Genomic DNA, 25409 nt, shown 5'->3' with positions numbered 1-25409 from the left:
TTAGCTTTAATAGAAAAACTAAATCTATTTAATATATATATATATCAATTGTAAATGGAAAAAAGCAAAAATAAAATACAAATATTAGATGAAAAACTAACTGAAATAAGTTGTACGCAATATTAAAGTTATAAAAAAAAAAATAGAAATCTAAAATTAAAAGAAATTAAAACTAAATAAAAATGTATTACAAAATAATGGTAAAAGCACATAACAAAAATGACCAAAGTGAATAATATAATTCCCAAAAATGTAAATGCTAAACAGAAAATATAAAAATAAAAGAGATTCAAAGATGAAATATAATCAAATAAAAATATAATATAAAAAATGGAAATATGTTTAAGTTCTAAAAGTGCTAAAATGACTAACTGAAAATAAAACTAAATTAAACAAATAGAAATATAAAAATAAAAGCTAATGATACAGTGTTGCTGTGGCTCAAGTGGTAGAGCATTGCGTTATCAAGGTTGGGGGTTCGATTCCCAGGGAACACATGATAGGTAATTTAATTTAATTTAATTTAATTTAATTTAATTTAATTTAATTAGTAATTTAATTTAATTTAATTTAATTTAATTTAATTTAATTTAATTTAATTTAATTTAATTTAATTTAATTTAATTTAATTTAATTTAATGACATAGTGCATGACAAAATTACTAAACATTTAATTTGAAAATGCAAACCGAAAATATAAAAACCTAAAAAAAAAAAAAAACACGAGATAAAAATAGTATATAAATAACACTGATCGCTACAGTATGATTTATTGAATTTTAAAAAATGCAACTAATTTTTTTTTATTTACTTGCTTACAATTTTTACTGTGGCACTTTGGATAAAAGCATGTGCTAAATGAATAAATGTAAATGTCTGGTCTTCTGTGAAGGGGTCTGGATATCCCAGTGCAGGACTCCCTCCGCAGGCATCTGTCCTCGACCCACATGAAGCATGGAACCATCACAGACAGGAGGTGCCTGTGTGGTCCCCAAACATGGAGGTGAGCCAGGACACGGGACGCTCTGTGTGAATGAGCGCCGCTCAGGGACAGGGGTCAGACTCATGCTGGTGTGTGTGTGTGTGTGTCAGGATGGGGGCGCTCTGGGGCGGAGTCACCTGATGGAGGAGACGCTCATCAAACAGCAGCAGCAGATGGAGGAGGACCAGAGATGGCTGGAGCAGGAGGAGAGCTTCCTGGTGCTCACACAGCTTCCCTCTGTCTCTCTCTTACACACTCTGAGAGGAGATGCACAGACACATTTGAGTTCCAGAGGATTGAGCAATTTAAACTCAAACTGGAAGCAAGCTAATAATTCAATCAAAAAATAAACAGTAAATGTTGATATAATATTCAAATATTTAAAAATAATTATAAATATTTACAGATATACAAAGTATTATTATTATTACTGTTATTATTATAAGTGAACTGTGATTTTTCAAGCATAGAATAGCCATTCAGATTCATTTACTTAAAAAGTCACTACAGTCTCTACAGTAAAAATAAGAAGTAAAGTATTTAATAAAAAATAATAATAATACAAATTGTATTTAATTATATATTTAAATATACAAATAATACTTTTAAATATTTAGAAATATAACAGATATACAAATATTAAAACATTATAATGAAAAGGTTCAAATGTTTTTATTATTATTATTATTGTTAGTAGCAGAAGTAATGTTATATGAGAAACATGGAAATGTGATCTCAAGACAGCATTAAAGATTAAATTGGAGAGTGAATTTCTAATAATTTCTAATAATTATTTTATATATTAAGTTTTTTGTTTTTTAAATATTAAATCATTAGGAATTATGTAGTTGATGAAAAAAAATGATAATAATAATAATATTTAATTTATAAAATATATTTTAATAAATATAATAAATTATACAATAATCTTATAGTGTATACTAATTATTCATTATAAAATTAAATAAGAATTACTATATATTTTTTCATGAAATGACTCTAGCTTCCTACACTTTCTTTGGCTTTGGCTTGTAGGTGGTTTGCGTCTGTTGTTGTTGTTACTCGGAGGAAGAATGGAGCAGAGTGAAGACGTCCTGATCTCCAAAATTCAGTCCTGAAAACAAAGCTGTAAATCTGTGCGCACCTGTAACCAGAAACCTGCTTCCCTTCACCAGAGACGGCCATGAACTGTTTCTCTAGGTCCTCTGTGTTTCTCAGGCTGATGATATTTTAGGCATCACATTTTCAGTTCAGTGGGAATGAGAAGAGTTTCCTGTGTGCAGAGAGAGAGGCGTTTAATTGACACGTACAGATTTGAGGACAGTTGTCAGGAGAGGTTTGGCTGTGATATCGCTCTTGGTCCGGTGGAAAGTTGGGCGGCCGCTGAGGACGCGTGTCATTAGGCTTCGTTTGGTTTGGCAGTGAAGGTTTGTGGGAAACGGTGGAAACCTGTGTGTTTGGAGCCGTTCTGAGAGCCGTAAATCTCTCACTGGCATCTGCTCCGTCCGTGTCAATCTGTGATTAAGAATAAATAAATACTTTTCTCAGAAGGAAAGAATCCTTGTGTCTGGAGTGAAGACTAGTGCACTGCATACTGCACAGCTTTGACTGTGTACTAACTGACCCTAGTTAAAATAGTGAGTAATTAGACTGAAATCTTATGATTAATTCTGTATCACACTAACAGTACACATTATTTTCACTAGAGCTTTAATGAATAAATGGTTTAAGTTTCGTGCCATTTCATGTTTTTGGTAGTCTAGTAATAAAGGCACCTTTTACCAGTGTTATTTTAGTATCAATTAAATATTACACTTTTTAATCAACATTTTCCAATTTTAATTGTAATTTCAGTTAAAGTTTTTGTAATTTTTTTTATTATTTATTTTAATTTGTTTAATTATATATATATATATATATATATATATATATATATATATAGTATTATTATTATATATTTTTATATTTTGCTGTATATTTTTTTATTATTTTATATTGTAGTTTAATACATCAAGTTAAAATAAATAAAAATTTGAAATTTTGTCTTGGCTACTAGCTTTTTAGTATTTGTATTAATAGATTTATATATATATATATATATAATTTATTTTTTTTTAATTTTTTTTTCAGTTAACATTTATTGTATTTCAAGTAATGAAACTACTTTTTTAATGGTTTTAATAACCTTGTTTATAAAGTACAAATTGCTTCAAAGCAGCTTTAAAGCAATAAACTAAAAAAATCTGACAAAATAAAATCTAGTGCTTTTGGATTTTTTTAAATAAAGTTTTGCATAAAAATGTATTTTTTTTAGCCGTCTAATTTAAGAAAGACGCGAGAAGCAAAAAATGTGACCGATATCACTTGCGCTTCATTCACTGTTCTGGGAATGGAAAGTCGTATCGAGCGCAATGCATTGTGGGATGCAGTATTCCATGCAGTTGTATCCTTGGCAAATTCAGACATTCGTCTGGGTTTTCCATGCATATGCATTTGCATACTGTGTATTATTATTATTATTATCAAGCAGTATGTGCTGTGTGAGTGAGAGGAGAGCTCAGTCGCTTCTTCTGTTTGTATAAAACCAGCAGGAGGAAAGGAAAGCGTGGGATGTGAGAGAGAGAGGACAGACCGAGAGGAAAGAGGGAGAGGGAGTCTGAGAGAGAGAGAGAATGTGCTGCTGGGAGTTTGTGCAGTCAGGCTCTTCTGAGTGTCCTCCAGACTCACATCTCTCATGGAAACACACACAACTCGCTCTTTCCTCGCCCTCGGACGCTGCGCACACGGGATGCATCTCTTCAAGTTCTGTTTCGGAAAGACGGTAACTAGACTCGCTCAGTGAGGGGTGATGATGGGAAGCTCTTTTGTAGATGTGTTGTTGAGCTGGAACTCGCTGCATTCTTTGTCTGGTTTGTTTGGGAAGCTTGTTGCTCCTCGTGTGTGATTTGTGAAGTCTTGAGATCTGGCCGATCAGAAAGTGGATATATAAAGGAATTTAAAAATGGTGATTTACAAGCCTGGAAGTCATGCTAATGAATGTTATGTTAAATAGTAGAATAAAAGAGTAAAAATAAATAATAGTTTTACACTATTTAAAACATGAACATTTTAAATATAGAGAAAAAAAGGTCTAAATGTTTATAAAATATTTTACAGACATATAAAAATATATATTGTTTGTTTATTAGTAGTAGTAATAGTATGCCTGTGTATATGTATTTTATTTTTTCCCGTGAGATTTCAGGACATTTTACATTTGTGATTTGAAGCTGGAAAATTCATGCAAATTAACATGATATAATATATAAAAAGTTATATATATATATATATATATATATATATATATATATATATATGATGTATACATTTTAAACAATAGCTCTAAATATTGATAAAATATTACAGGTAAATAAATATTAAAATGTTAGTTGTTGTTGTTGTTATTATTATAAAAAGTTAGCAATTTGCGATAATCTTAACATCATGAAAAAAATCTGTGATAATAAGTTTATAAAGAAGATAACATTAAAAAAAAATCTATTTTAAATTTAATATTTAAAAGCAATCAAATACAGTTATAAATAAATATTACAGATATGAAAAAAACTGTGCTTATTCTTATTCTTAGTACTAGTTATTCTTAGTGTGTATGTATTTTTATGTTTGTAATATAAAAATTTTGTGAGAATTATTTTTCATTTCTAAATTGCAGAATTTCTCTTCAGTAAATATAGAAAACCAAATATTTGTAAAATATTTTAGTGACTAGAAATCACTCCATAAATGCTTTTTTTTTTACTTTTCTAAATTGAAATCACATTTTTTTCCGTTTTTAATATTGTTTAATGTTGATTTTTAATCCAGTAATCACAAACGACTGGAAAAGTCAATGGAATTCATCAGTCATGTGATGTGGTGATGACGTAATCAGATGAATGTTTATCTCATAAATATTTAACAAATCTTTTTATTTGTAATGATGCATGATTTGAATCATGAATCTGTTGATTTGAATCTGTTTGTGTTTGTTCAGAAGCCAGAGTCGAGGAACTCGAGGGGAAGCATCGACCGCGAGGACAGCGCTCTCCAAGCCCCGGTAAACATTTTTCTGGTCGACTCAGTTGTTCATTTAATGAACCATTTAAATTATAATAATGAGCCTTTAATTGCCTATATAGTCTATAAACTCTCAAGCACACCCATAAAGCTTGCCACAGCACAGCGACAGAAGAAGTAATGATGCTGAATGTATCAGGGAAAAACATTAAGGAGACTGCATTAACATTTAAAGAATATATTGATAAACTAGTGCTTTCTTTGTTCTCGGTTTAAGAGATGAAGTCGGTGACACTGACTCGGCATCTTTGCATGGATGCATCCGTCTGCACTTTTAATGCAGATTGCAAAATTGGAGAATATTTATTTTTCATATGAATTGGCTTATTTGAAAGATGACATTTCGCTCTCTATTGAGATATTTTTTTTCCATGTCTGTAAGACAAATATATACCAAGTTTCTGAGTTTCTTATTCAAGTCCCATCCTGTTTGCTTTCTTTATTTTACAAAAGCACAATGTTTTGCTGTTATTCTGAGTGCACACAAATAAACGTAGAGTCTTGTTTGTATTACTCTTATCTGTATAAAAGAGTCCACCAATGTGTGGATTTTTAGTTATTTATTCATTCATATTTTTTGCGATTTAGTGACAAATTTTGGTCAACCAAGCCTCTTCTGGTCAACTAACAGTTAGTCGACTATTAGGGGGCAGCCCTAGTGACTTCCCATAATTCCCTGCTTGTTTTGTTTCTTCCCTGAGGGAGATTTACAGTGCCACGGCGAGGACACAATCTGTTTCTCACTTCCTGTCTGAGTCGCAGCCAGTAAAACTGATCACACTCGGCCAGAATCCTCCAAACACCGGCGGACAGGAATTAATTTAGAGCTGAACTACAGGAATCTGAGAGCCTGAGAGGAGACGTCACACAGGGAGGGGCAGTTTAACGGGCATTGTTGGTTTTTTTTTTTGTGGCAGATCATCATCTCTGATGTGTAAAGAGTGAAAAACAGGCGTCATAAGAGCCCCAGAAAGCAGCCTCGTTTGCAGGCCATAATTACAGCAGATCCTGCGACTCGAGGGTCAAACTCTTTTTTGGATTTGGTGTCTGAGAACCTGAAATATGCCTGGCTTTCCCACAAGCTACCCACAATTCCACAGTGGGCAGCATGAACCCAGTGTGCTGTAAAACCAGACAGCAGAGGAGGAGCTGTTTTAAACGCTGGTTTGTGATCGTGATTGTGTTTTGTTTCAGATGGGGAAGCAGCACATTTATCAGTCCGTGGGTAAAGCAGGTACGAACACAGCCGGTCATGAACGCACATTTTCAACGCAAGTTATATAGTGACTGAGCAATGAATGATTTTTTGCTGTCTCTGGAACCAGAGTTTACCGGGTCATGAAAACCCTGGGAATATCATTTTGAATGTTGTGATTTTCAGATTTTAAAAATAAAATTGTTACTAAAATGTTTTGGAAATTTCTGGTGTTAGTTATTTAAAAAAAGTCTCAAATATATAATTGCAATATTTAATGCTAGAAATTTTATTCTTAAACTAACTTAGAATTTTATTATAGAAATTTAGCAGTTTAATAAGTTTAATACTAAGTTTTAGTAATTTTTTTAATTCTTATTTTTTGCATGTAGATTTATTTGTTATTTTGTCATATATATATATATATTAAGGAGGTTAAAGAAATTTCTACAAATAAACATGATGATTCATAAAATATACCAAGCTTTAATAGTGATTAAAATTACATGGATTTTTGTTTACAATTAGTAAATGTATAAATAAAAAAAATAAGATTGCCCTGTAAGAAAGACTATTTTAAGACTTTAAAAAAAAAAAAAAAAAAAAATATATATATATATATATATATATATATACACACACACACACACACACACACACACACATATATAAATATACAGGTGGATCTCAAAAAAATAGAATATCATTAAAGAAATTCTCATATATTCTAGATTCATGTAAAGTAAAACATTTCAAAAGTTTTTTAGTTTTAATTTTGATGATTAGAGCTAGCATATATATATATATATATAACATATATATATGTTTTTTTCAAAGTCGATGGTGTTATAATACCAAAGAGGTTTGCAGTTTGTGGCACTAATATAGAATGGTGTGCATTTATCACCAGCTTTGGAAGCATTTCATCCAATCAGAACAGTTTTATAACAGAATCCTTTAATTCCTCTCGTGTCCAACAGAACATGTGGCTCCTCCAAAGAAGCCGCCGCGTCCCGGCGCTCCGAGTCACCTGACCAACCTGAACCCCGTGGACAGCTACAACGAGGGTGTCAAGGTACTTTACACTCAGTTAACTGACTAACTTCAGCAGGCATGGTGTTGTATGAACGTCTCTGAGAGGTGAATGATGACATGTGTGCAGCATGCTGATTGGCTGTTGTGTTCTGCATGCTGCTAAATGCACAATAAACTCCACGAACCCTTGAGTTTCCTGCAAACACACTCACACACATACACATAGAGTTCGGATAGAGTTGATCTTCGTCAGCAGAACACACTCCAGCCAAACCTCCAAGAGAAACCACCACACACACACACACACACACACACACACACTGGTCAGGGCACAAACGCTTACTCAGTAGTGCACCTAAAGTTCAGCGAATAAAAACCCACATACATCCTGAAGACATTTATGTCACTACTGTTCATTGAAATTAAATATATATATAATTTAAAGACGTTCAAGAGATAAGAATGGTTATGTATTTATATTTGTAATGTTGATAGTTGTGATTTTCAGGCCTAAAAAAAAGAAAATCCTGAAAGTTACAAAACAATGATTTTGCATTTTAAATTTAGTTATTATTTTTTCCAATTTTACTATATTTTTGTTTTAATTTGTGTATATTTATTTAAGTACAATTTAAAATAATATGAGAAATGGTGCCTTGCCAACTAGTTGAAATAAAATAAATGAGTTAAATTTTTTCACATTTCATTGAAGTTTGTTTATTTCATTCAAGTAACAAAAATTTTTTATTTTCTGGTTTTAGTTTTAGTTAACTAAAATAACATCACAGGGGTCATGACCCATCACACACACACACACACACACACACACACACACGTGTGCCAATACTTTTTTGGGAGCTGTTTATTTTTTTGCTGGCTCTTATACAAGAGGTCAGTTTTGCCTGGATCTATTTATTATTTATATTTTTCCTGTTGTTTTAAGGTTCTTCTCAATTCTCCTGAGAAGCGTTTGAATATTCAGCTGGATTAAAGATGGCAGAAAGAAAAAAAAATGCGTATTTTCTCAGAAGAGAAACTGAAGAACTTGTTTTTCAGATGTTTTTCTGTTTCACACACCTGTCTGCAAACGACTGCTAAACACATCATGTGATGTGAGTCAGATCTGAAATACTAATACTACTTAAATATAATATTAATATATGATTAAAAACTCTACTGTTTTTACTTTTCCAATTTTTTGGAGAGATATGCATTAGTCTTTTTTCATAGTTCTGTAAGAGGTGAGTGTTTTTCTGTCAGTATTAGAGCAGATTCTCAGATGGTGTTTGGTTTGGATGTGGTCTGACATCTGAAACATCTGTAGCTGAACGCTGCTTTACGATCACATGATCACACCTCCTCTCAACCTGAAGCTGCATGACTTTATCAGTTTGGGTTTGTTTGCTTGTTTTGCATTATTAATCATTTGTTCTGTGTTCCTGCATCCGCTTCTCCTCCACACCACACACGCTCACCTGCTTTATGATGCACTGTTGCACGTAGCCCTGGAGGGTAAGACCTGTGTGTGTGTGTGTGTGTTTAGTCTTCTCACACTCATCTGATTAAAGTCAACAATAGATGTTTTTCAGTGCATGTGTGTCATGGGAATCATTTCTGTTAAAAATCTTTTTCAATTGAACACAAAGTACATGATAATCTTCATGATAGTCTTCAAAAAATGTTATATTTTATTCTAAACATTTTATTTATATTTTACTTATTTATAAAATAGAATGATAATTAAACAAATAAAGAATTTAAAAATTTAGAATTTTTTATTTATTTAAAAAAAAAAAAAAACATTGTATTTGTTGACCTGCATGTGACCATTAATAAAAATCAGAAAATCTATGATTATAGATTTATCAATGATAATTATGACATACACTTAAAATTTCTATTTTATTCCAATTGTTGTATTTATATTATAAATTATATTATTTATAAAAATAACTTAATCATGAAAAAACAAATAATTTTAATAAAATCAATCAAAATATAATATTCACTAAAACAAAAACATTAAATGTCATGTGACTGTTAATAAATGACCATAAATTATTTTAGATTTATCAATTATACTCTGATAATTTCATTTATGAAGCACTTATATTACTTTAATTAAATCATAAAAAATAAATTAAAACAAATATTTACTAAAAAGATTAAATGTTGTATTTGTTTACCTGCATTTCATCTGACTATTAATAAAAACAAGAGAACTGTGGATGATTTTAGATCCTCATAAAAGTTGTATCCTTATCATTTTTATTTATCTTTATCTTTGTTTATTTACTTTTATCTTTGATCATTTTTCTTCAAACTAATTCTCAGCATCCTAACGAATGATGTTTATGAAATTTTATCTGAAGAAAAATGAACTTGGCAAAGTTTATAATTGTGATATATTTTTTTAAGTCTTGAAAAGTAATTAAAATTAGTAAATAAATAAAATGAATAAAAAGCAAATATTTCAATATTGAGTTCTTCAAGGACTAATGTAGCTCTTTCAGTTTAATCACTGAAACATAATAAATCAAATCTGATCTATGTTTGAATGAAATCCATGGGGACAGTGGAGGAGGTTGATTGTCGTCAGTGAGTGTTTTCCCGCCCCCTGCTGGTGAACTGATGCAGTGCTGTCCTCACTGTCAGATCCAGCCTCAGGAGATCAGTCCTCCTCCCACAGCAAACCTGGACCGCTCCAGTGATAAGGTGTATGAGAACGTGACAGGGCTGGTGAGGGCCGTGATCGAGATGTCCAGCCGCATCCAGCCCGCGCCGCCCGAGGAGTACGTGCCCATGGTGAAGGTCAGGAGCAGGGCATGCTGGGATACTCTCATGACGGCTGTCTCTGTGTGATGTGTGTTTGATGGGTGTCTCTGGTGTCACCTCTCAGGATGTTGGACTGGCGCTCAGGACTTTACTAGCGACGGTGGACGAGACCATCCCGGTGTTACCGGCCAGCACTCACAGAGAGGTCAGAGTCACATCAGGGACTCATCTGTGCTCTTTTAGGAACAAATCTTTATCCAGAGTAATGTTTTTCCAGTCTCTTTTGGGACAAAACTCATAGTCAACAATCCAATTTTTTTTGTACAATACAATACAATTATAAATGTAGTTATTTAAAGTTATTTATTTGCTTTGAATTATGTACATATATATATATAATATTTTCATATACTGGTTTTTGCTACAATGTTATTATCATTAACTAAAACTAAACCTAACGCTTGAAATAAAATTTAAATATTAGATAAAAAAAAAAGCAAAATTAAATTAAGACCTAAACTAAATTTAACTGAAATTCCTAACTAGAATTGAATAAATACTGAAACTGAACTAAAGCTAAAACTGCACAACAAAATAAAATATAAATAGCAGTATTTAGAAGAAAAAAATTATAATAAAAACGAAAAAAAAAAAAAACGTACTTAAACGTTTATTTATTTAGTTAGTTAGAAATATTTTGGAGATGATTACTGGATGCCCCATTATAGTACAGGCATACTATAGTTTGAAATGTGAATTTCATCTCCATACTAATTCACATTAATAATACTAATAATAAATACAATTTTATATTAAAGGTAATTATTTAATTACATTATATTTCTTCAAGCTTCTCTATTTCATATTGTAAATTCAGGATGCATGCATTTTTCCCCCTGATCAAACTTTTGATTATTATTTAAAATATATGGCGAGAAAAAAAAAGTTGAAAGTTTAAAAAAAAACAAAAAAACTTTTTATTTAGGGTTAGACCATATGATGTGATTCACATCTTAATATGACTAAATAATAAAATAAATAAATTAATAAATAAATAGTGTATTATTTAATATTATTCAATTTTGTTATAAAAGTTTAGTATTATTATTATTATCACTAAATAATTAATATTATGTTGTGTATTCATTCAAAATAATATTGTAATATTTCAATACAAAATAAAAATACAAAAGTTAAAATAATATGTATATATATTTATTCTTTTTCAAATGTTTAAACCATCAAGCTTTTATATTAGCACAATGATGCACAGAGCCCTCAATGCTTAGTTTTGTTGACTGCAGTTATGTTTGTCTGAATCATGCAGCTGTGTTCTAAAGCCTGGTATCTTCTGATCTAGTGTGTGTGTGTGTGTATGTGTGTGTCAGATCGAGATGGCTCAGAAGCTGCTGAACTCAGACGTGGCGGAGCTCATCAGTAAGATGCGTCTGGCGCAGCAGTACGTCTTGACCAGTCTGCAGCAGGACTACAAGAAGCAGATGCTGACCGCGGCTCACGCGCTCGCCGTCGACGCCAAGAACCTGCTAGACGTCATCGACCAGGCTCGGCTGAAGATGCTGGACCATCAGCCGGACCTTCAACACAGCTCACCGTACACAAATACACCTTCATAAGACAGAGCAGACGAAGCGCTTTATATCCGCTAGCAGCAGCATGCTTTCTTTTCTATCCAGAAATGAACTTTCTCAGCGCTGGAGAATCTGCAACTGGAACCCAATGAACTCGTTTTCCAGTGACCTAAAGGTTTCTCGACATCACAGATGACTTTATAGACTTCGGTGGTCAAGGTGCTTTAACAACATCCTCTGAGAAACTCAAACCAAACCAGAGTCAAGTTTAACAGATCGTTTTTAAAGAATCACAGCTATTGTATGAAACAGAGGGAAATTCCAATGCCAATATAGACACATATCTGAGCACATACTGATAATTCTTATAATCGAAGCTGCCTTCTGAGTTCATTTGAAGAGACGTAATTCTGTAACTCATGTCATGTTGTTGTTGTTTTTTACCACACACTAGGGTTGATGTGAGCCGGACTAGAATGAATTCTGTGTACAGAACAATCGTGAAATCCATTTTGTCATTGATATTAATAAATTATTCTCAGGAAGAAGCAACTGTACAGATCTTTTAACAAATAAAATGTTATCTTTATCTGAACGTGTCTTGGTCTTGCGTCTTTGGACTGATTTAACTTTTTTGGTTGGGTTGAGTTTGAATGATTCAGTTTATTAGTTATTTCATTTAGTATTTTAGTTGATAATTGTTGATTTTTAGAAACTCTAGTCATGCTCTGAAATAAAGGTGTCTAAAATCATGATCAAATTTAATATTTCATTTCATTTTCAATTTATTTGATGCCAAGAAAATTTGATTGCATAATGATTATTTTTAGATTTCATAAATTATTTCATTTAACACATTTGTATCAAAATAAGTCCCTTTGCATTAAGAAAAATGCTAAGAATTATATTATAATCACGTTGGACAAAATTATAGTCTCTTGATTATTCAGTAATATATACCGTATTTTCCGGACTATAAGTCGCACTTTTTTTTTTCATAGTTTGGCTGGTCCTGCAACTTAAAGTCAGGTGCGACTTATTTATCAAGATTAATTTGACATGAACCGAGAGAAATTAACCAAGAGAAAACATTACCATCTACAGCCGCGAGAGGGCGCTCTATGCTGCTCACTGCTCCTGTAGTCTACACTGAAGACATAGAGCACCCTCTCGCGGCTGTAGACGGTAATGTTTTCTTTTGGTTCTAAATAAATGCGACTTACAGTCCAGTGCGACTTCTGTTTTTTTTCCTCATCATGACGTATTTTTGGACTGATGTGACTTATACTCAGGTGCGACTTATAGTCCGAAAAATACGATAGTTTTATTTATAAGCCTAACTTTAAAAATATACAAAACACTGCACAATACCCATGGATTTGAACATTTAACAATTTTGCTAATGTAGTCAGCCCCTTTTTTTTTTTTTTTACACTTTTTAAACTACTTCATACACAAAAGATTAATGTATTTTACATTTTATAAAAGGAAACTTGAGTTTCCACATGAAAGTTTCATGTATGAAACGGTGCACAGCAAAAAATATGGTAACGTTCAACAAAGTCTTAAAAGCGTTGTTAACAATGAGCCATTTATATTCGTTACAGTATTTATGAACAGCTGCATTTTCATTAACAATGTTAGCTCTCTGAGCTACTAACACTCAACCTTTGAGTAGTGTATTAAATACCAAAGTTAAAATTAATGCATGTTTTTTTTTTTAAGTTTGTTAATGTAACTATCAAATGCATCCTTATTGTAAAGAGTCGCCCCAAAATGTGCTTGAACTTACATAAAAACATGAGATGCTAATGTCTCATTGGTTTAAAGACGTGTAAACAAACGGTAAGATTCTTTAGGACAAGTGAATAATTGGGATAACCCTAACCCAGTAACGACACAGACGGTAATGAGTTTCAATGTTTTTATTAAAAGAGCTGCTTTAGTCAAACAGACCGAAGCCCATGTCGTCATCAGACTCCTCGGACTCTTCTTTCTTTTCCTCTTTCTTCTCCTCCACTTTGGCTGAAAGGCAAACAGAAAACGAGTTCAGAGAGTGGGTCTCAGTGTATTTGAATCACCTGGAAGCATGTGAAGGAGAGCGAGCGTCACCTGGAGCGTCTCCACCTGCAGGAGCAGCAGCAGCCACAGCGGCCGGAGCAGCTCCTCCACCCGCTCCGACGTTACAGATCAGACTCCCGATGTCCACGCTGGCCAGAGCCTGAGCACAGGAAGTGACATCACGCCTCAGAATCAAGACACTACAACATGAATCTTCAAGGGTTTCCATCATGGACTGGGAAACACACGCACCTTAGCGAAGAGACCGGGCCAGAAGGGCTCGATGGACACACCAGCTGCCTTGATCAGAGCGAGCAGCTTGTCCTCCTGCAAACACAACCAAGAGAGAACAAAAACATCAGGTCATGACCCTATCTGGATGCTTTGCTAACACAATGAGTAATATTGTGGCTGTACAAAGATAGTGATGATATCAGATACTAATCATGGTACTGTCAAACAAAACACAACGTTAGTAGTAAATAACAGACAGTCCATAATACCATAATATCACATGCAAACACCACGATATTGTGATGCTCAATGTAACGTTACTTCAGTAACGTGACATTATCATGGTACAGAAATGTTACAAGGTGATGAATACAGTCTTAGTATTCAAAAGTAAAACTTAAAACTACCTTGAGAAAGACCGTGAAATAGGCCAACAATAACACAGAAAACGCGCGCTTTTCTGTAAGTTTACGTTACTATTTCCCACACAACGCGTTCAAACTGTTGATTTCACGTAGAAACACATCAGATTAAGCTTCTAATGCCATACTAGACATGCAAATAATAAACTAAGCTAGATGGAAATGTAAAACGCTCATATCTGACGAGACCGTGTGGCGGTGTCCCGGATGTTCATTTCCCGCGGCTCAAATCCCTCACACTCACCGTGACTGTAACTTCATCATCGTGGAGGATGAGAGCGGAGTAAATACAGGCCAGCTCGGACACGGATGCCATTGTGCTTTCAGTGGGTTAAGGTTTTAGACGTGGATGGCTAAATTTGACGGTGCTAGTCGCCGGATTCAAAGGCCTTAGCTTCGTGAGAAGAACCGAGCACCTCCAAACACAGCGATGCCAGTGAACGGAAAAGGCCGAACGGAGGCGGAGCGATGCATTATATAGCCTTGTGCGTCACTTCAGTGGGCGGGATCAGCGTAGAAAACGGAAGCTGTGATTGGCTCGTCTCTTCTGTCAATTATTTTGTTTATGAGAGCGCTGAATTCAGATATACAATAATCTATACAATAATCAATATATATATAACAGGAAAATGTGCAAGAAGCTAAATGTAAGATCAAACGTTCATAAAAAATGAATGAATTCAAGAATAATTCGTCTTACAAACTTTAAAAAAAGCTCTAAGCTGCAGCGATTTCATCATACTATAAAATTACCATATTCTATTTAAAATACACAATACTTACACTTACCGTACTACTTTAGTTCATAGTTCAATCCTAGTTCATAGTAGTTCATAGTTAATACAGTAAGAAATGAATGATTGAAAAGCATAAAAGCCACAAAAATGAAATGAAGGTGGTTAGAAGGCATAAACTGTTTAATTAAGCCTCTGTAATTAAGCAATTGAATCACAAAAACACTTTTAATGGAATGAAACACAAAAACAAACATACATATTTCTCTCTGAACACACAAGCAAACAGTCATGTTCCTAAAATGAATCCAAATTCAAAACAAATCACATCTTTAATCTGAAACTCTGGTCTTTTGGCACCCTTGAGATATGGTCTTAGTTTCAAAACACTATCTGAGACTGAATTAAAGGTCCCATGGAAATACATTCTGTAAAATTAAACCAAGCTTTTCATAGTTTTACTTCTTGTCTTATAATTGAAGGAGATATAGCCACCAGTCGAGTCAACAGTGAGAAGCCTGTTCAATTTCTCTGATAGCAGAGATACAAATGCAGTGTTGTCCTTTTATTATTGAATCTGATAATGCCGAGCTGTTCTGTTGTGAGGATGTCAGTCTTTATGGGATTTTCCTTTGGGCTTTTCGTCGTAAGACACGCCATACTCGTTCACTCTGGTTTTATCCACTGGATAGAGCCTGAAACCACATCAACATCTCATGTGACATCTATATGATCTAAACACCAGCTGTGGATCAGTGTTTGACTATAGTTTCTCACCATCTCTGATAGAGGTATACGAGGAACACCACGTCATCTCTGAAACACGCTAACCGATGCGACGTGGGCATCGTGATGATGAATGCAAAGACGTCATCGATAAACGTATTAAAAGCCTGTTGAGAAACATAAGTGTCAAAATGATAAGGACACTAGACCTCCATTACTGAAACACAAACCTATAAATATGCAACAATCTAAAAATCATTTTGTCAATATTAGCAGTCAATAATTAATTTATTAAATCAGACAACTAATATGAGAAATCATTTTATTAAACTGATAGATTTTGTTATTTTATTAAAGAACTGAAACATTGCAAAATAACATGCATCTGATACCCTTTGCAAATGAAAAAGAAAAACATTAAACAAATTATTAAAATAATTAAATACAAAATTAATACAAATAAATATAAAATATTTATAATTTTATCATTTCTTTTTTATATGATTTTTATAAATTATGCATGTTATATATCGTTTATAAATGAATAAAATTAAGCATGACAACTAATATTTATTTATTTTATTAATTTGTTAGATTTTAGGTTGTTTTAGATCAAAATAATTAAAAGAATAAGAGAAAAATATGATATAAAAATATATAATTGAGTCTGACAGCTAATGTAATATATTACTTTATAAATTTGTTGGGTTTTATGTTGGTTTATTTAAAAGAATAATAATAAACATTTATTTAAATCAATGCATAACGCACAATAGAAAATAGAGAATTGCTACACAAGTGGAAAAAAAAAGAATTTAAGAACAAAACAATAAAAATAAACTGTATATATAATTTAATATTTAAAAAAAAAAAAAAAAAAAATTATATATATATATATATATATATATATATATATATATATATATATATATATATATATATGACTATTTATAAAAAAATATTCAGAGCCATGTCGATTCTTTAAAAGCAGTATTATCTACCAAAACAAATAATGTTTCTTCACATATCACACATTAATAATGCAAACAGCATCAGAGAGCTGTGTGATCGTCTCTCACCTTGTACATGAAGGCTTTCCAGGGCAGATGAGCGACTGATTTCAGCTGTTAACACAAATACATGATCATTAAATCAAACATTACTTCGTTATTCTGAAGGCAAGAAGTGATTAAGACTGAACAAACCTTGTAATTTACAAAGAGTTGAGGCAGCATGAAGAGGAATCCAAAGGCATACACCCCTGAATCAGAACAACAACGATCAATTACATTTCCATCGTCAATGTGTCTAAATGAATGAATCAGTCAGAGAAAGCTACAAAGAGATACGTACCATTGACAAAACTGTTAATAATCCAGGAGTACCAGCTGTTCAAACACAACAAATACATTCATCAGTGCAATTCAGATAACTTTTTCAACAGCCACAAAAAGAAAGTGTTTAATACTCTGTTTTACCTTTTGTACTTGACAAACACAAGAGAGTAAACGGCTCCGCCGATACACAGAGGATAGAGCAGATAGGACAGATACTTCATCGCCTGCTCAGACCGACAACATTCAGATTAATCTTTAGATACAGCACATCTCTAAACATCATCAGAAGACTGCGGTTTGACACTCACCAGTGTGTCATATTCCTCTGTTCGTTTCTCTGATTCATCCAGCTTCCCGAACTGAAGGATAGACCACAAACAATATATAGTCAGAGAATAACCACTGTTAACTATTAGTAATAAATCCACAAAGAGTTTACCAGGAATGTAGGAGTCAAGCCCCTCCATATGACGTGGATTTTAAACGCTTTCTTCACTTTCCACACCTGAACAACAAGAAGAGAGCAGGCGGTCAGAAAAACAAAGACAAAAGTGCAGGTGGATGTTCATTATGTCCACTTATGTCTGCAGCACAGACGACTAATAACACAAGAACAGGAGTGTGAGTGTACCTCGATCAGAGAGCCGATCCCAGCAGGAACCAGAACCAGAAGACTGGTCTGCTCATCCCACAGATAGAGGAAGATCACGATGGTGCTGAAACACCTCCAGAGCACTGACACACACACACACACACACACACACACACACACACACACACGTCAGATCTAGCATATCTGATGCATGCAAACTACTTTGGATGAATCATTTGCCCTTTATTATGTTAAGCTATGCAACCATATCGAATTATTTCCCACATTTATAAATAAAATGTAAATATAAAAAATAATGAAGCTATATTTGGAACTGTATATACTTAGAAGATAATGCACTTTATTAAAATTCAACTTAAAATATGTGACCCTGGAGCACAAAACCAGTCAGAAGGGTTACTTTCTTGGAATTGAGATTTAAACATCATCTGAAATCTGAATAATTAAGCTTTCAGTGATGTATGGTTTGTTAGGATCAGACAATATTTGGATGAGATGCAACTATTTGAAAATCTGGAGTCTGAGGGTGCAGAAAAATCTAAATATTGAGAAAATCATCTTTAAAGTTGTCCAAATTAATTCTTAGCAATGCATATTACTAATCAAAAATTAAGTTTTGATATATTTTTGGTAGGAAATTTACAAAATATCTTCATGGAACATGATCTTTACTTAATATCCTAATGATTTTTGGCATAAAAGAAAAATCTATAATTTTGACTCATTCAGTGTATTTTTGTCTATTGCTACAAATATACCCCGGAGACTTCAGACTGCTTTTGTGCTCCAGGGTCACATATATTATCATTATAAAATATTTATTTACAATAATTTATATAGTTTATATTTATAAATAACAGTTTACCCTCTTTAATTTAAATTTCACAAGAAATGTAAAAATTTAAAACACTGAAAGTAATTTGCATTCAGTATCATAATCATTTATACATTATAAAAAAACAATATCAGTGATATTTTATTATTATTGAAATGCTATTTTAAATATATTTTTGATTAATTTGAATTTGTTTGTATTTTTACAATTTCTGTTCTTATTTAGTAATTTTGTTCTGTTTTTTCATTTTTATTTTATTTTAGTAGCTATATATAGTTTTTATTATTTTAGCATTTGAAGTTATACAACATTTATTTTTGAAATGTTGACATGATCACTATCTGAAATAAACTACATTTAATTTATACTTATATATATATATATATATATATTAAAGTTAACATTTATTTTAATTTTAAATGGCAATTAATTAATTGAACCCTGATTATAATACATGATAAAATTCCATTGCATTTTGTGAGTTTCTCTCGTGTGATGGTTGCTCATTTGACCATATCTCCACGAACACAAAACAGTCTTTCACTTCTATAGAGAATAGTTTGCATGTATTTGAAGCATGTAAACGAGGAAGGGTGTTGACAGACCTGCTTTACTGGACATCCCAACCATGCTCTTCTTGTGTTTCCAGAAACTGATGTCGTTTTTGAAAGCAAGAAAATCAAACAAAAGCTGGAAGAAACAGCAATATTTGTAAAGCAGTGAAATATAAATCCCGTCAGCATCTGCTCCATGACCAGCGTTAACACAATATGATGAATCTCTGTGTAAAACACACACTTACATGGAAGGCGGCAACAAAAAAGGTGAGTGCGAGGAAATATAGATTGGTGTCCACAAATATCCCCTTGATTTCATCAGCATCCTTTTCAGTGAAGCCTAGAGCGCAAAGAAATAATATTAAATTAATATTATATTTTCAGTATAGTGTTTAGCAGTCCAAAACAGTTCACTGAATGAACTACACTACTTGACGGAAATACAGTTTTCTTAAAAAATAATAATTATTGCATTTAATTTCATATTGCAATTGCAGACATTATATATATATATATATATGAGAGAGAGACATAAATTCTTCATGGCTTATTGTTTTAATTATATAAAAAAAAGCAACAAAAAAAAGCATGCACAACAAAAAATGTCTAAATAAGTACAGATTACAATTTAATATTTATTATATTCATATAATATTCATTTAAAATTATAAATATTATTAATATCCATTTATATAATAAAAATTATAATTATATATTATTTACTGTATATAATGATTTATATAAATTAATTATTTAATAGCAATCCAAAACCATTAACTGAATGAACTATATTACTTAATGGACATAAAATGTATCTAAATGAATAAGAAATATTAATACTTTCACTTATATGCATGAACCACTTGCAATGCAATTAATCAGCTAATATTTTTCTTATTTTATGGTTGTAAAAATCCCCTCTCTCTCTCTATCTCTCTTTTTTATATATAAATATTGTACAAGTTTTTGCCAGTAATAGTAATAATACACATAAATAAACAAAATCTCTGTGTTCTTAATTTGAAATTAAATCCATTTAACCTTGACTTGAATGACTCAGGAATCGTCAGATTCTTACCGAACTGCTGAAGTGAATAAACGGCGTCCTGCATGTGGATCCAGAAGCGCAGTTTCCCGAGAGCGATGGAGTCATATGAGATGGTCAGAGGCAGCTCAGTGGTGCTGCTGTTGATCTCCTGCAGGAACACGTGTCAAACGAAACACATTATGACTCTGTGAGGAGAAACACTGAGAGAGCAGAGAATTAGAGAAGCAGCAGCACCATTAAATCCTTCACTCGGTTGCTCAGCTCATCTACAAACAGCAGCGGCAGGTAAACCATCTTCTTCCCGCTCTGATATCTGCAGGACAGGAACGTAAAGGAGAGGAGGGTCGATTTATTGCTTTATCCCTTTAATGGACTAAGGTCACTGCAGAGGTCAGGTGTGATGTGACTCACACTTTCATGTAGCGGTGCACGTCTCCAGGAAGAGCCTCTCGATCAAACAGGAAGTTCTCAGACACCACGTTCACGGTCAGACGGGAACGCCAGTGAGAAACGGGCCGGTCCTGCTCCGAGCCGCTGCTTTGCTTTAGCTGCTCCGGTTTCTGAGGACACATCAGATTGGGTTTACAGGAGCATGAAAACAAAGCTTGTTCAGATGCAGGACGTGGGCTTCAGCGCACCTGCGGCTCGTCCTGCCCCGTGATCAGGCTGATCTCCGGAGGTTTGGGCAGCATGTATGTGGTCAGCTGTGTGACTAGATGCACCTGGTGAGGATCCTGCCACGGAGAGACTCCTGCCTGATGCAGGAACACCATGGCATACAGCGTGCCGTTCTTGCGGGTCTTCTTCGGCACAGACACATTGACTAACCTTGAGAAGACAGACGTACAGATGTGAGAGAGCAGATCTGGTTTGTGATAGTTGCCTATAATTGACACAAATGAAGCCCTACAGACTGAGAATACAGAGTGACTGCGATATAGTGTGTTAGTTAAATACTACAGCTACTAAATCACCTTTCAAACCTGGTGTTGACATCAAACTCTTCCTCTCTGTGGATCAGGCTGTGTCCGCCATCAGCATTGGGTCTTAATGCAGTGTAGACGCTTAGCTAAAAACACACATCCAAAATATCATGTTACTGCATTTATTATTATATATATTTTTATTGATTACTGGTATGCATTTTGTACTGTATTTTTGTTGATTATTTGTATTTAAATTAATAAATTAAATAAATGTCTGCTAATGTAATCGAAATGTGGAAATGTTTAGAGATAAACAGTTTAAAAAATCTAAACAATACATTTTATAAAAATGGACATAAAATCAATTTTATTAAAATACATTAAGAATGAGATTAAAATAAATAAATTGCTAAAAAGAGATTTAAATAAACAACTAAAATATAATTAAATAAAAATTATATAACTATTTATATTATAACTAAACAGATAAACATGAGATTACAATAAATACATCGACAAATGAGATTTAAATAAACAAATATATAGAAAAAGAAGATGAATAAATAAATAGATGAATACATAAAACAGATAAAAACTTATAAATATGAGTTAAGTGAAAAAGAAATAAATTGATGAATAAATAAAAGTAGATCAAAATATATCAATCAATAAAAATTATTATTTATGAAATGTTATAACTAAATATTAGATTACAATAAATAAAAAATATAGACAAATAAATAAAAACTAGATTAAATTTAAAAGACAAAAAATAAACATTGATTAAAATGTATTAAGATATAGATAAATAGAAAAAATTAAAATTGGATTAATATATATATATATATATATATATATATATATATATATATATATATATATATATATATATAATTTTAATCATTTTTTTTTTTTTAATTTATCTATATCTTATATATAAGATTGTGCATAATTAATAAGAAGGTGAGCAAGGAAATAATAGTAAGTATATAGTCCAGTGCCATAATGAGTAAGAAAAAAATTATTAACTTGGAGATTGAATTTTTTTTTTTAATCTAAATTGTCTTTACGAAGGAAACTATACAGATGCATTTTAAATTGTAGAAAAGGAAGATCATATTTGGGGATCCGTGGCATCTAAGAGACTGAAAATCCCTGTGCTAATGTGCCAAAATCAAATAAATAGTCTTTGATCGTTATATGTAGCAACATATCGCTTTATAAAGCCCTGGTCCTGGTTTGACATGCAGTGTTCGAGAAGCAGCAGTATCTGTCCACTCACCTGCAGACGAGGTCTCCCGGCCAGGTAAGGAGAGATGCAGCTGTCACTCTGGGGTTTCTCGCAGGGTTTGGTGTACACGATCCCGAACATGACCCAGCACGTGTGCAGCACATACAGGAGAAAGACCCCCACGATCAGACTCGTCGCAGAGGTCTTAGGAAACATCTTACTGCATCACACACACGAGCAGAACATGCTGCTCGTAGGACAGACGTGGAGAAGAGACGAGAGAGGAGCTCAGCTGTCAATCAAACCTGATGCACACACGTCAGTCTAAACCCGCGCAGCAACATCGTTTAAAACACCTCACACTGATATTCTCATGTCTGACTACTGCAGCATCCTCTGATATTCCCATTAAAGTAATCGATGATGATTCCTCATGATGAAGCGTACGCGTTTAATTCCTTTAATTTGACGCTCGATTCGCTTTTGACGTGATGTTTCAATGAGCGCTTACTTTCGGGATTCACTTCCTGTCACAAGGGTTGCCAGATTTCTTATTTTTCTTGTATCGTTCGTTGGTGGGTTGCCAGATTTGTTTTCTTCAACCTTTTAATGTCGCTGTTTTGGCCAAATAAGAAGAACTGCAAGCTCTGTTAAACATTTTAAAAAATATATCTATCGTCACACATTTAACCCAGCCGTGGATATAAACACTTTTAAACGTATTATCATAATCAAAATATGATAAACGCAATTTTAACTACATTTTTGTTTACGCAAACGTTTATTTGATATTAAACATACTTCTTAAATATGAAATATTTTATTAATATATATTTTTTAAAATATCAATTAATATTGCTGTTTTTAATAAATGAAAAGAAAACATTTATTTTTACACGTCTTTGGAGATCTGTAGTCTAGAGGTGGGACAGAAGACTAAAAATATTTTGCTTTTATTTACCCAACGTTTATTTACTATTAAAGATACATTAATTAAATAAAGGTAAATATTTTTAATGTATCTTCTACATGTGAAAATATTCTTGTGATGTTTCTGCGTTGTCAGGGGTTCTACTTCCGTTCTGCACAGGAAGTTATAAACCCTCATTGCTGCAGTAGCGTCAAACGCTTTTTTGTCGTTTTGCGCTACAATTTTTTCTCATTTCGGTGGAGGATTTACCCTTAAAATCCACCGCCATCATGAAACTCGTCAGGTAATAAACATCTATATGTATTATTTAATCAATATGCACTAATTACCCGCAGCGCTACATGATGCATTTTAACGGATGGAGTTAGATTGTCTGTTAGCTGTTAGCTACAGCAGGCGGGAATGAATGAATGAACCTGAATGTATGTGTTTGGGGCCGTCTTCTCTTTATTGTCTTGTTTTAAATGCACTTGTTTATTTTTTAACATGTAAGTGCTGGTTTTAGACACCATTTATGCATTTAAAACATTAGTTTGTAGATGCTGGGCTTTAAAACAAACAAATGCAGCAACACAATCAAGTTTAATGCTAACGTTAGTTACTTTCTGTTTGCTTGTTACTACAAATAAAATCTGCAAAACGCATGCATATATATTTGAAATTAATGTTACCATGGAAATATTATACAATTAAAACCAAATTACGAGGTTTTAAGTACAATTTCAGATTTCTGTTTAATATTGCTAGTTATGGGATTTCTACAGACACAAAACAATGAAGCCTGTGTGTAATAAATTTGACCAAATGCGTTCTTTGTTATATTTCTGCTGCTCTAAGGTTATTTCTAAGCATGATGAGTGCTTCAGTAATTGTGATTGTGATCTTGCAGGTTTTTGATGAAACTGAGTCATGAAACCGTCACCATTGAACTGAAGAATGGCACACAGGTCCACGGCACCATTACAGGTCACTATGATTAATAATAATAATCTAGTATGTCAAAGTATCTGCCGGAAGTGTAGTTAATTGAGTAATTCTCAAACTGACAGCTGTCTGTGCTCTCTTTTATTCCTGTACACAGGTGTGGATGTCAGTATGAACACTCACCTCAAAGCTGTGAAGATGACCCTCAAGAACAGAGAGCCCACTCAGCTGGAGTCTCTCAGTATCCGTGGCAACAACATCCGCTACTTCATCCTGCCCGACAGTCTTCCTCTGGACACGCTGCTGGTCGACATCGAGCCCAAGGTCAAGTCGAAGAAGAGAGAGGCTGGTGAGTGCTGGAGAATACGATCGAAACCCAACATGATATTGATACACAGCGTGATTGATTGTGAAAATGTTGGTTTGTTTCCCTCTCTGTGTTGCAGTGGCTGGCCGTGGCGGGGGGCGAGGAAGAGGACGGGGTCGTGGCAGAGGAAGAGGACGTGGACGCGGCGGCCCGAGGAGATGAACGTCGCAAGCCACTGTACATTTGTGTGCTTTGTACAGCATTTGTTTCGATTTCTTTTCATTTAGAAAATATTTTGATTCTCAATTGTTTGAATTTTGTACATTTAAATTCATTTCTTTTGAAAACTGATTTTGAGTTTTGTTTAGCTGCTGAGCTGTTTGTACTAATCATAAGGCAGTGATGTTTCTGCAATGGTGTCTGGTTGTTTTTCTACATTCATGTCAATAAACTGCTTGATTTAACTTGTGTAGTTCTTTGCCGAAGGATGTCACTTTTTAAGCGATAATGGCTTGCGTCTGCTAACATTACTGTTTATTTTATTTAAAAAAATAATTTAGACCACAATACCAGTTTATCTTTTCAGTTTATTGCTCACTTAAGTCAAGTCACCTTTATTTATATAGCGCTTTTAAAGCTCAATAGCATTTGAGGAGAATGACTTGCAGTCATAAAAATAACTAAAGTGTTCATTTAGGTGTCAACTACTATGCACACCTCATACATTTATTAAAATAAATTGTAAAAAACCTTTAAGCCGTGCATTACCTTCAGGCACATTTATAATCCCGTGAAACTTTTATGGCTTTTGATGTTAATAACGAGTTTTCA

At 33.1% G+C, this 25409-nt stretch overlaps 4 protein-coding genes across 12 annotated transcripts in view; 2 read left to right on the top strand and 2 right to left on the bottom strand.

Moving 5' to 3' along the window:
• Positions 1–12281, top strand: part of LOC132144988 (focal adhesion kinase 1-like) — an 82024-nt gene extending 69743 nt beyond the window's left edge. For 5 of the 8 annotated variants that reach the window (XM_059555638.1, XM_059555639.1, XM_059555636.1 and 2 more), the window contains 8 exons: positions 893–1003; positions 1093–1200; positions 5016–5078; positions 6293–6332; positions 7274–7371; positions 9978–10139; positions 10228–10308; positions 11492–12281. In XM_059555638.1, coding sequence (XP_059411621.1) covers positions 893–1003; positions 1093–1200; positions 5016–5078; positions 6293–6332; positions 7274–7371; positions 9978–10139; positions 10228–10308; positions 11492–11737 — 909 coding nt within the window. In that variant the 3' untranslated portion in view covers positions 11738–12281. The remainder of the gene's footprint in view (positions 1–892; positions 1004–1092; positions 1201–5015; positions 5079–6292; positions 6333–7273; positions 7372–9977; positions 10140–10227; positions 10309–11491) is intronic. The other 3 variants (XM_059555633.1, XM_059555637.1, XM_059555635.1) reach the window with 1 other exon arrangement.
• Positions 12282–13602: 1321 nt separating this feature from the next.
• LOC132144618 (large ribosomal subunit protein P1-like) lies at positions 13603–14872 on the bottom strand. Its single transcript, XM_059555180.1, has 4 exons — positions 14654–14872; positions 14006–14080; positions 13805–13913; positions 13603–13717 (listed from the first exon to the last, which is right to left on the bottom strand). Exons 1-4 carry the CDS (start codon positions 14723–14725, stop codon positions 13635–13637), a joined length of 339 nt encoding a protein of 112 aa, XP_059411163.1. The 5' UTR covers positions 14726–14872; the 3' UTR covers positions 13603–13634.
• A 436-nt stretch (positions 14873–15308) lies between these two features.
• Positions 15309–22952, bottom strand: LOC132144987 (lipid scramblase CLPTM1L-like). The gene is made up of 17 exons (XM_059555631.1): positions 22468–22952; positions 21234–21328; positions 20898–21087; positions 20671–20819; positions 20494–20572; positions 20290–20407; positions 19457–19551; positions 19260–19344; positions 17838–17941; positions 17646–17711; positions 17515–17565; positions 17348–17430; positions 17223–17257; positions 17075–17130; positions 16949–16993; positions 15921–16036; positions 15309–15838 (listed from the first exon to the last, which is right to left on the bottom strand). Exons 1-17 carry the CDS (start codon positions 22630–22632, stop codon positions 15754–15756), a joined length of 1617 nt encoding a protein of 538 aa, XP_059411614.1. The 5' UTR covers positions 22633–22952; the 3' UTR covers positions 15309–15753.
• A 523-nt stretch (positions 22953–23475) lies between these two features.
• LOC132144616 (small nuclear ribonucleoprotein Sm D1-like) lies at positions 23476–25042 on the top strand. 2 transcript variants are annotated; one of them, XM_059555179.1, is made up of 4 exons: positions 23476–23630; positions 24237–24313; positions 24429–24620; positions 24718–25042. In XM_059555179.1, exons 1-4 carry the CDS (start codon positions 23617–23619, stop codon positions 24798–24800), a joined length of 366 nt encoding a protein of 121 aa, XP_059411162.1. In that variant the 5' UTR covers positions 23476–23616; the 3' UTR covers positions 24801–25042. The 2 variants fall into 2 exon arrangements, with proteins under 2 accessions (XP_059411162.1, XP_059411161.1); XM_059555178.1 differs by lacking the exon at positions 23476–23630 and adding an exon at positions 23753–23835.
• The last annotated feature ends 367 nt before the right edge of the window (positions 25043–25409 follow it).

Source organism: Carassius carassius, chromosome 8 (genome assembly GCF_963082965.1).
Source record: "Carassius carassius chromosome 8, fCarCar2.1, whole genome shotgun sequence".
Taxonomy (NCBI): domain Eukaryota; kingdom Metazoa; phylum Chordata; class Actinopteri; order Cypriniformes; family Cyprinidae; genus Carassius; species Carassius carassius.
The sequence above is the reverse complement of the archived record's forward strand: the minus strand, read 5'-3'. Positions and strand labels throughout refer to the sequence as shown.

Coding starts and splice junctions, on each gene's coding strand:
- LOC132144618 (XM_059555180.1), bottom strand. CDS start 14,725: ATGGCATCCGTGTCCGAGCTGGCCTGTATTTACTCCGCTCTCATCCTC. Junction 14,081..14,653: donor ATGATGAAGTTACAGTCACG/GTGAGTGTGAGG, acceptor TTGTGTTTGCAG/GAGGACAAGCTGCTCGCTCT. Junction 13,914..14,005: donor GGCCCGGTCTCTTCGCTAAG/GTGCGTGTGTTT, acceptor TCCTGTGCTCAG/GCTCTGGCCAGCGTGGACAT.
- LOC132144987 (XM_059555631.1), bottom strand. CDS start 22,632: ATGTTTCCTAAGACCTCTGCGACGAGTCTGATCGTGGGGGTCTTTCTC. Junction 17,942..19,259: donor TGGGATGTCCAGTAAAGCAG/GTCTGTCAACAC, acceptor TGTGTGTGTCAG/TGCTCTGGAGGTGTTTCAGC. Junction 17,131..17,222: donor TATTAACAGTTTTGTCAATG/GTACGTATCTCT, acceptor GTTCTGATTCAG/GGGTGTATGCCTTTGGATTC.
- LOC132144616 (XM_059555178.1), top strand. CDS start 23,768: ATGTATGTGTTTGGGGCCGTCTTCTCTTTATTGTCTTGTTTTAAATGC. Junction 23,836..24,236: donor ACTTGTTTATTTTTTAACAT/GTAAGTGCTGGT, acceptor GTGATCTTGCAG/GTTTTTGATGAAACTGAGTC. Junction 24,314..24,428: donor GGTCCACGGCACCATTACAG/GTCACTATGATT, acceptor TCCTGTACACAG/GTGTGGATGTCAGTATGAAC.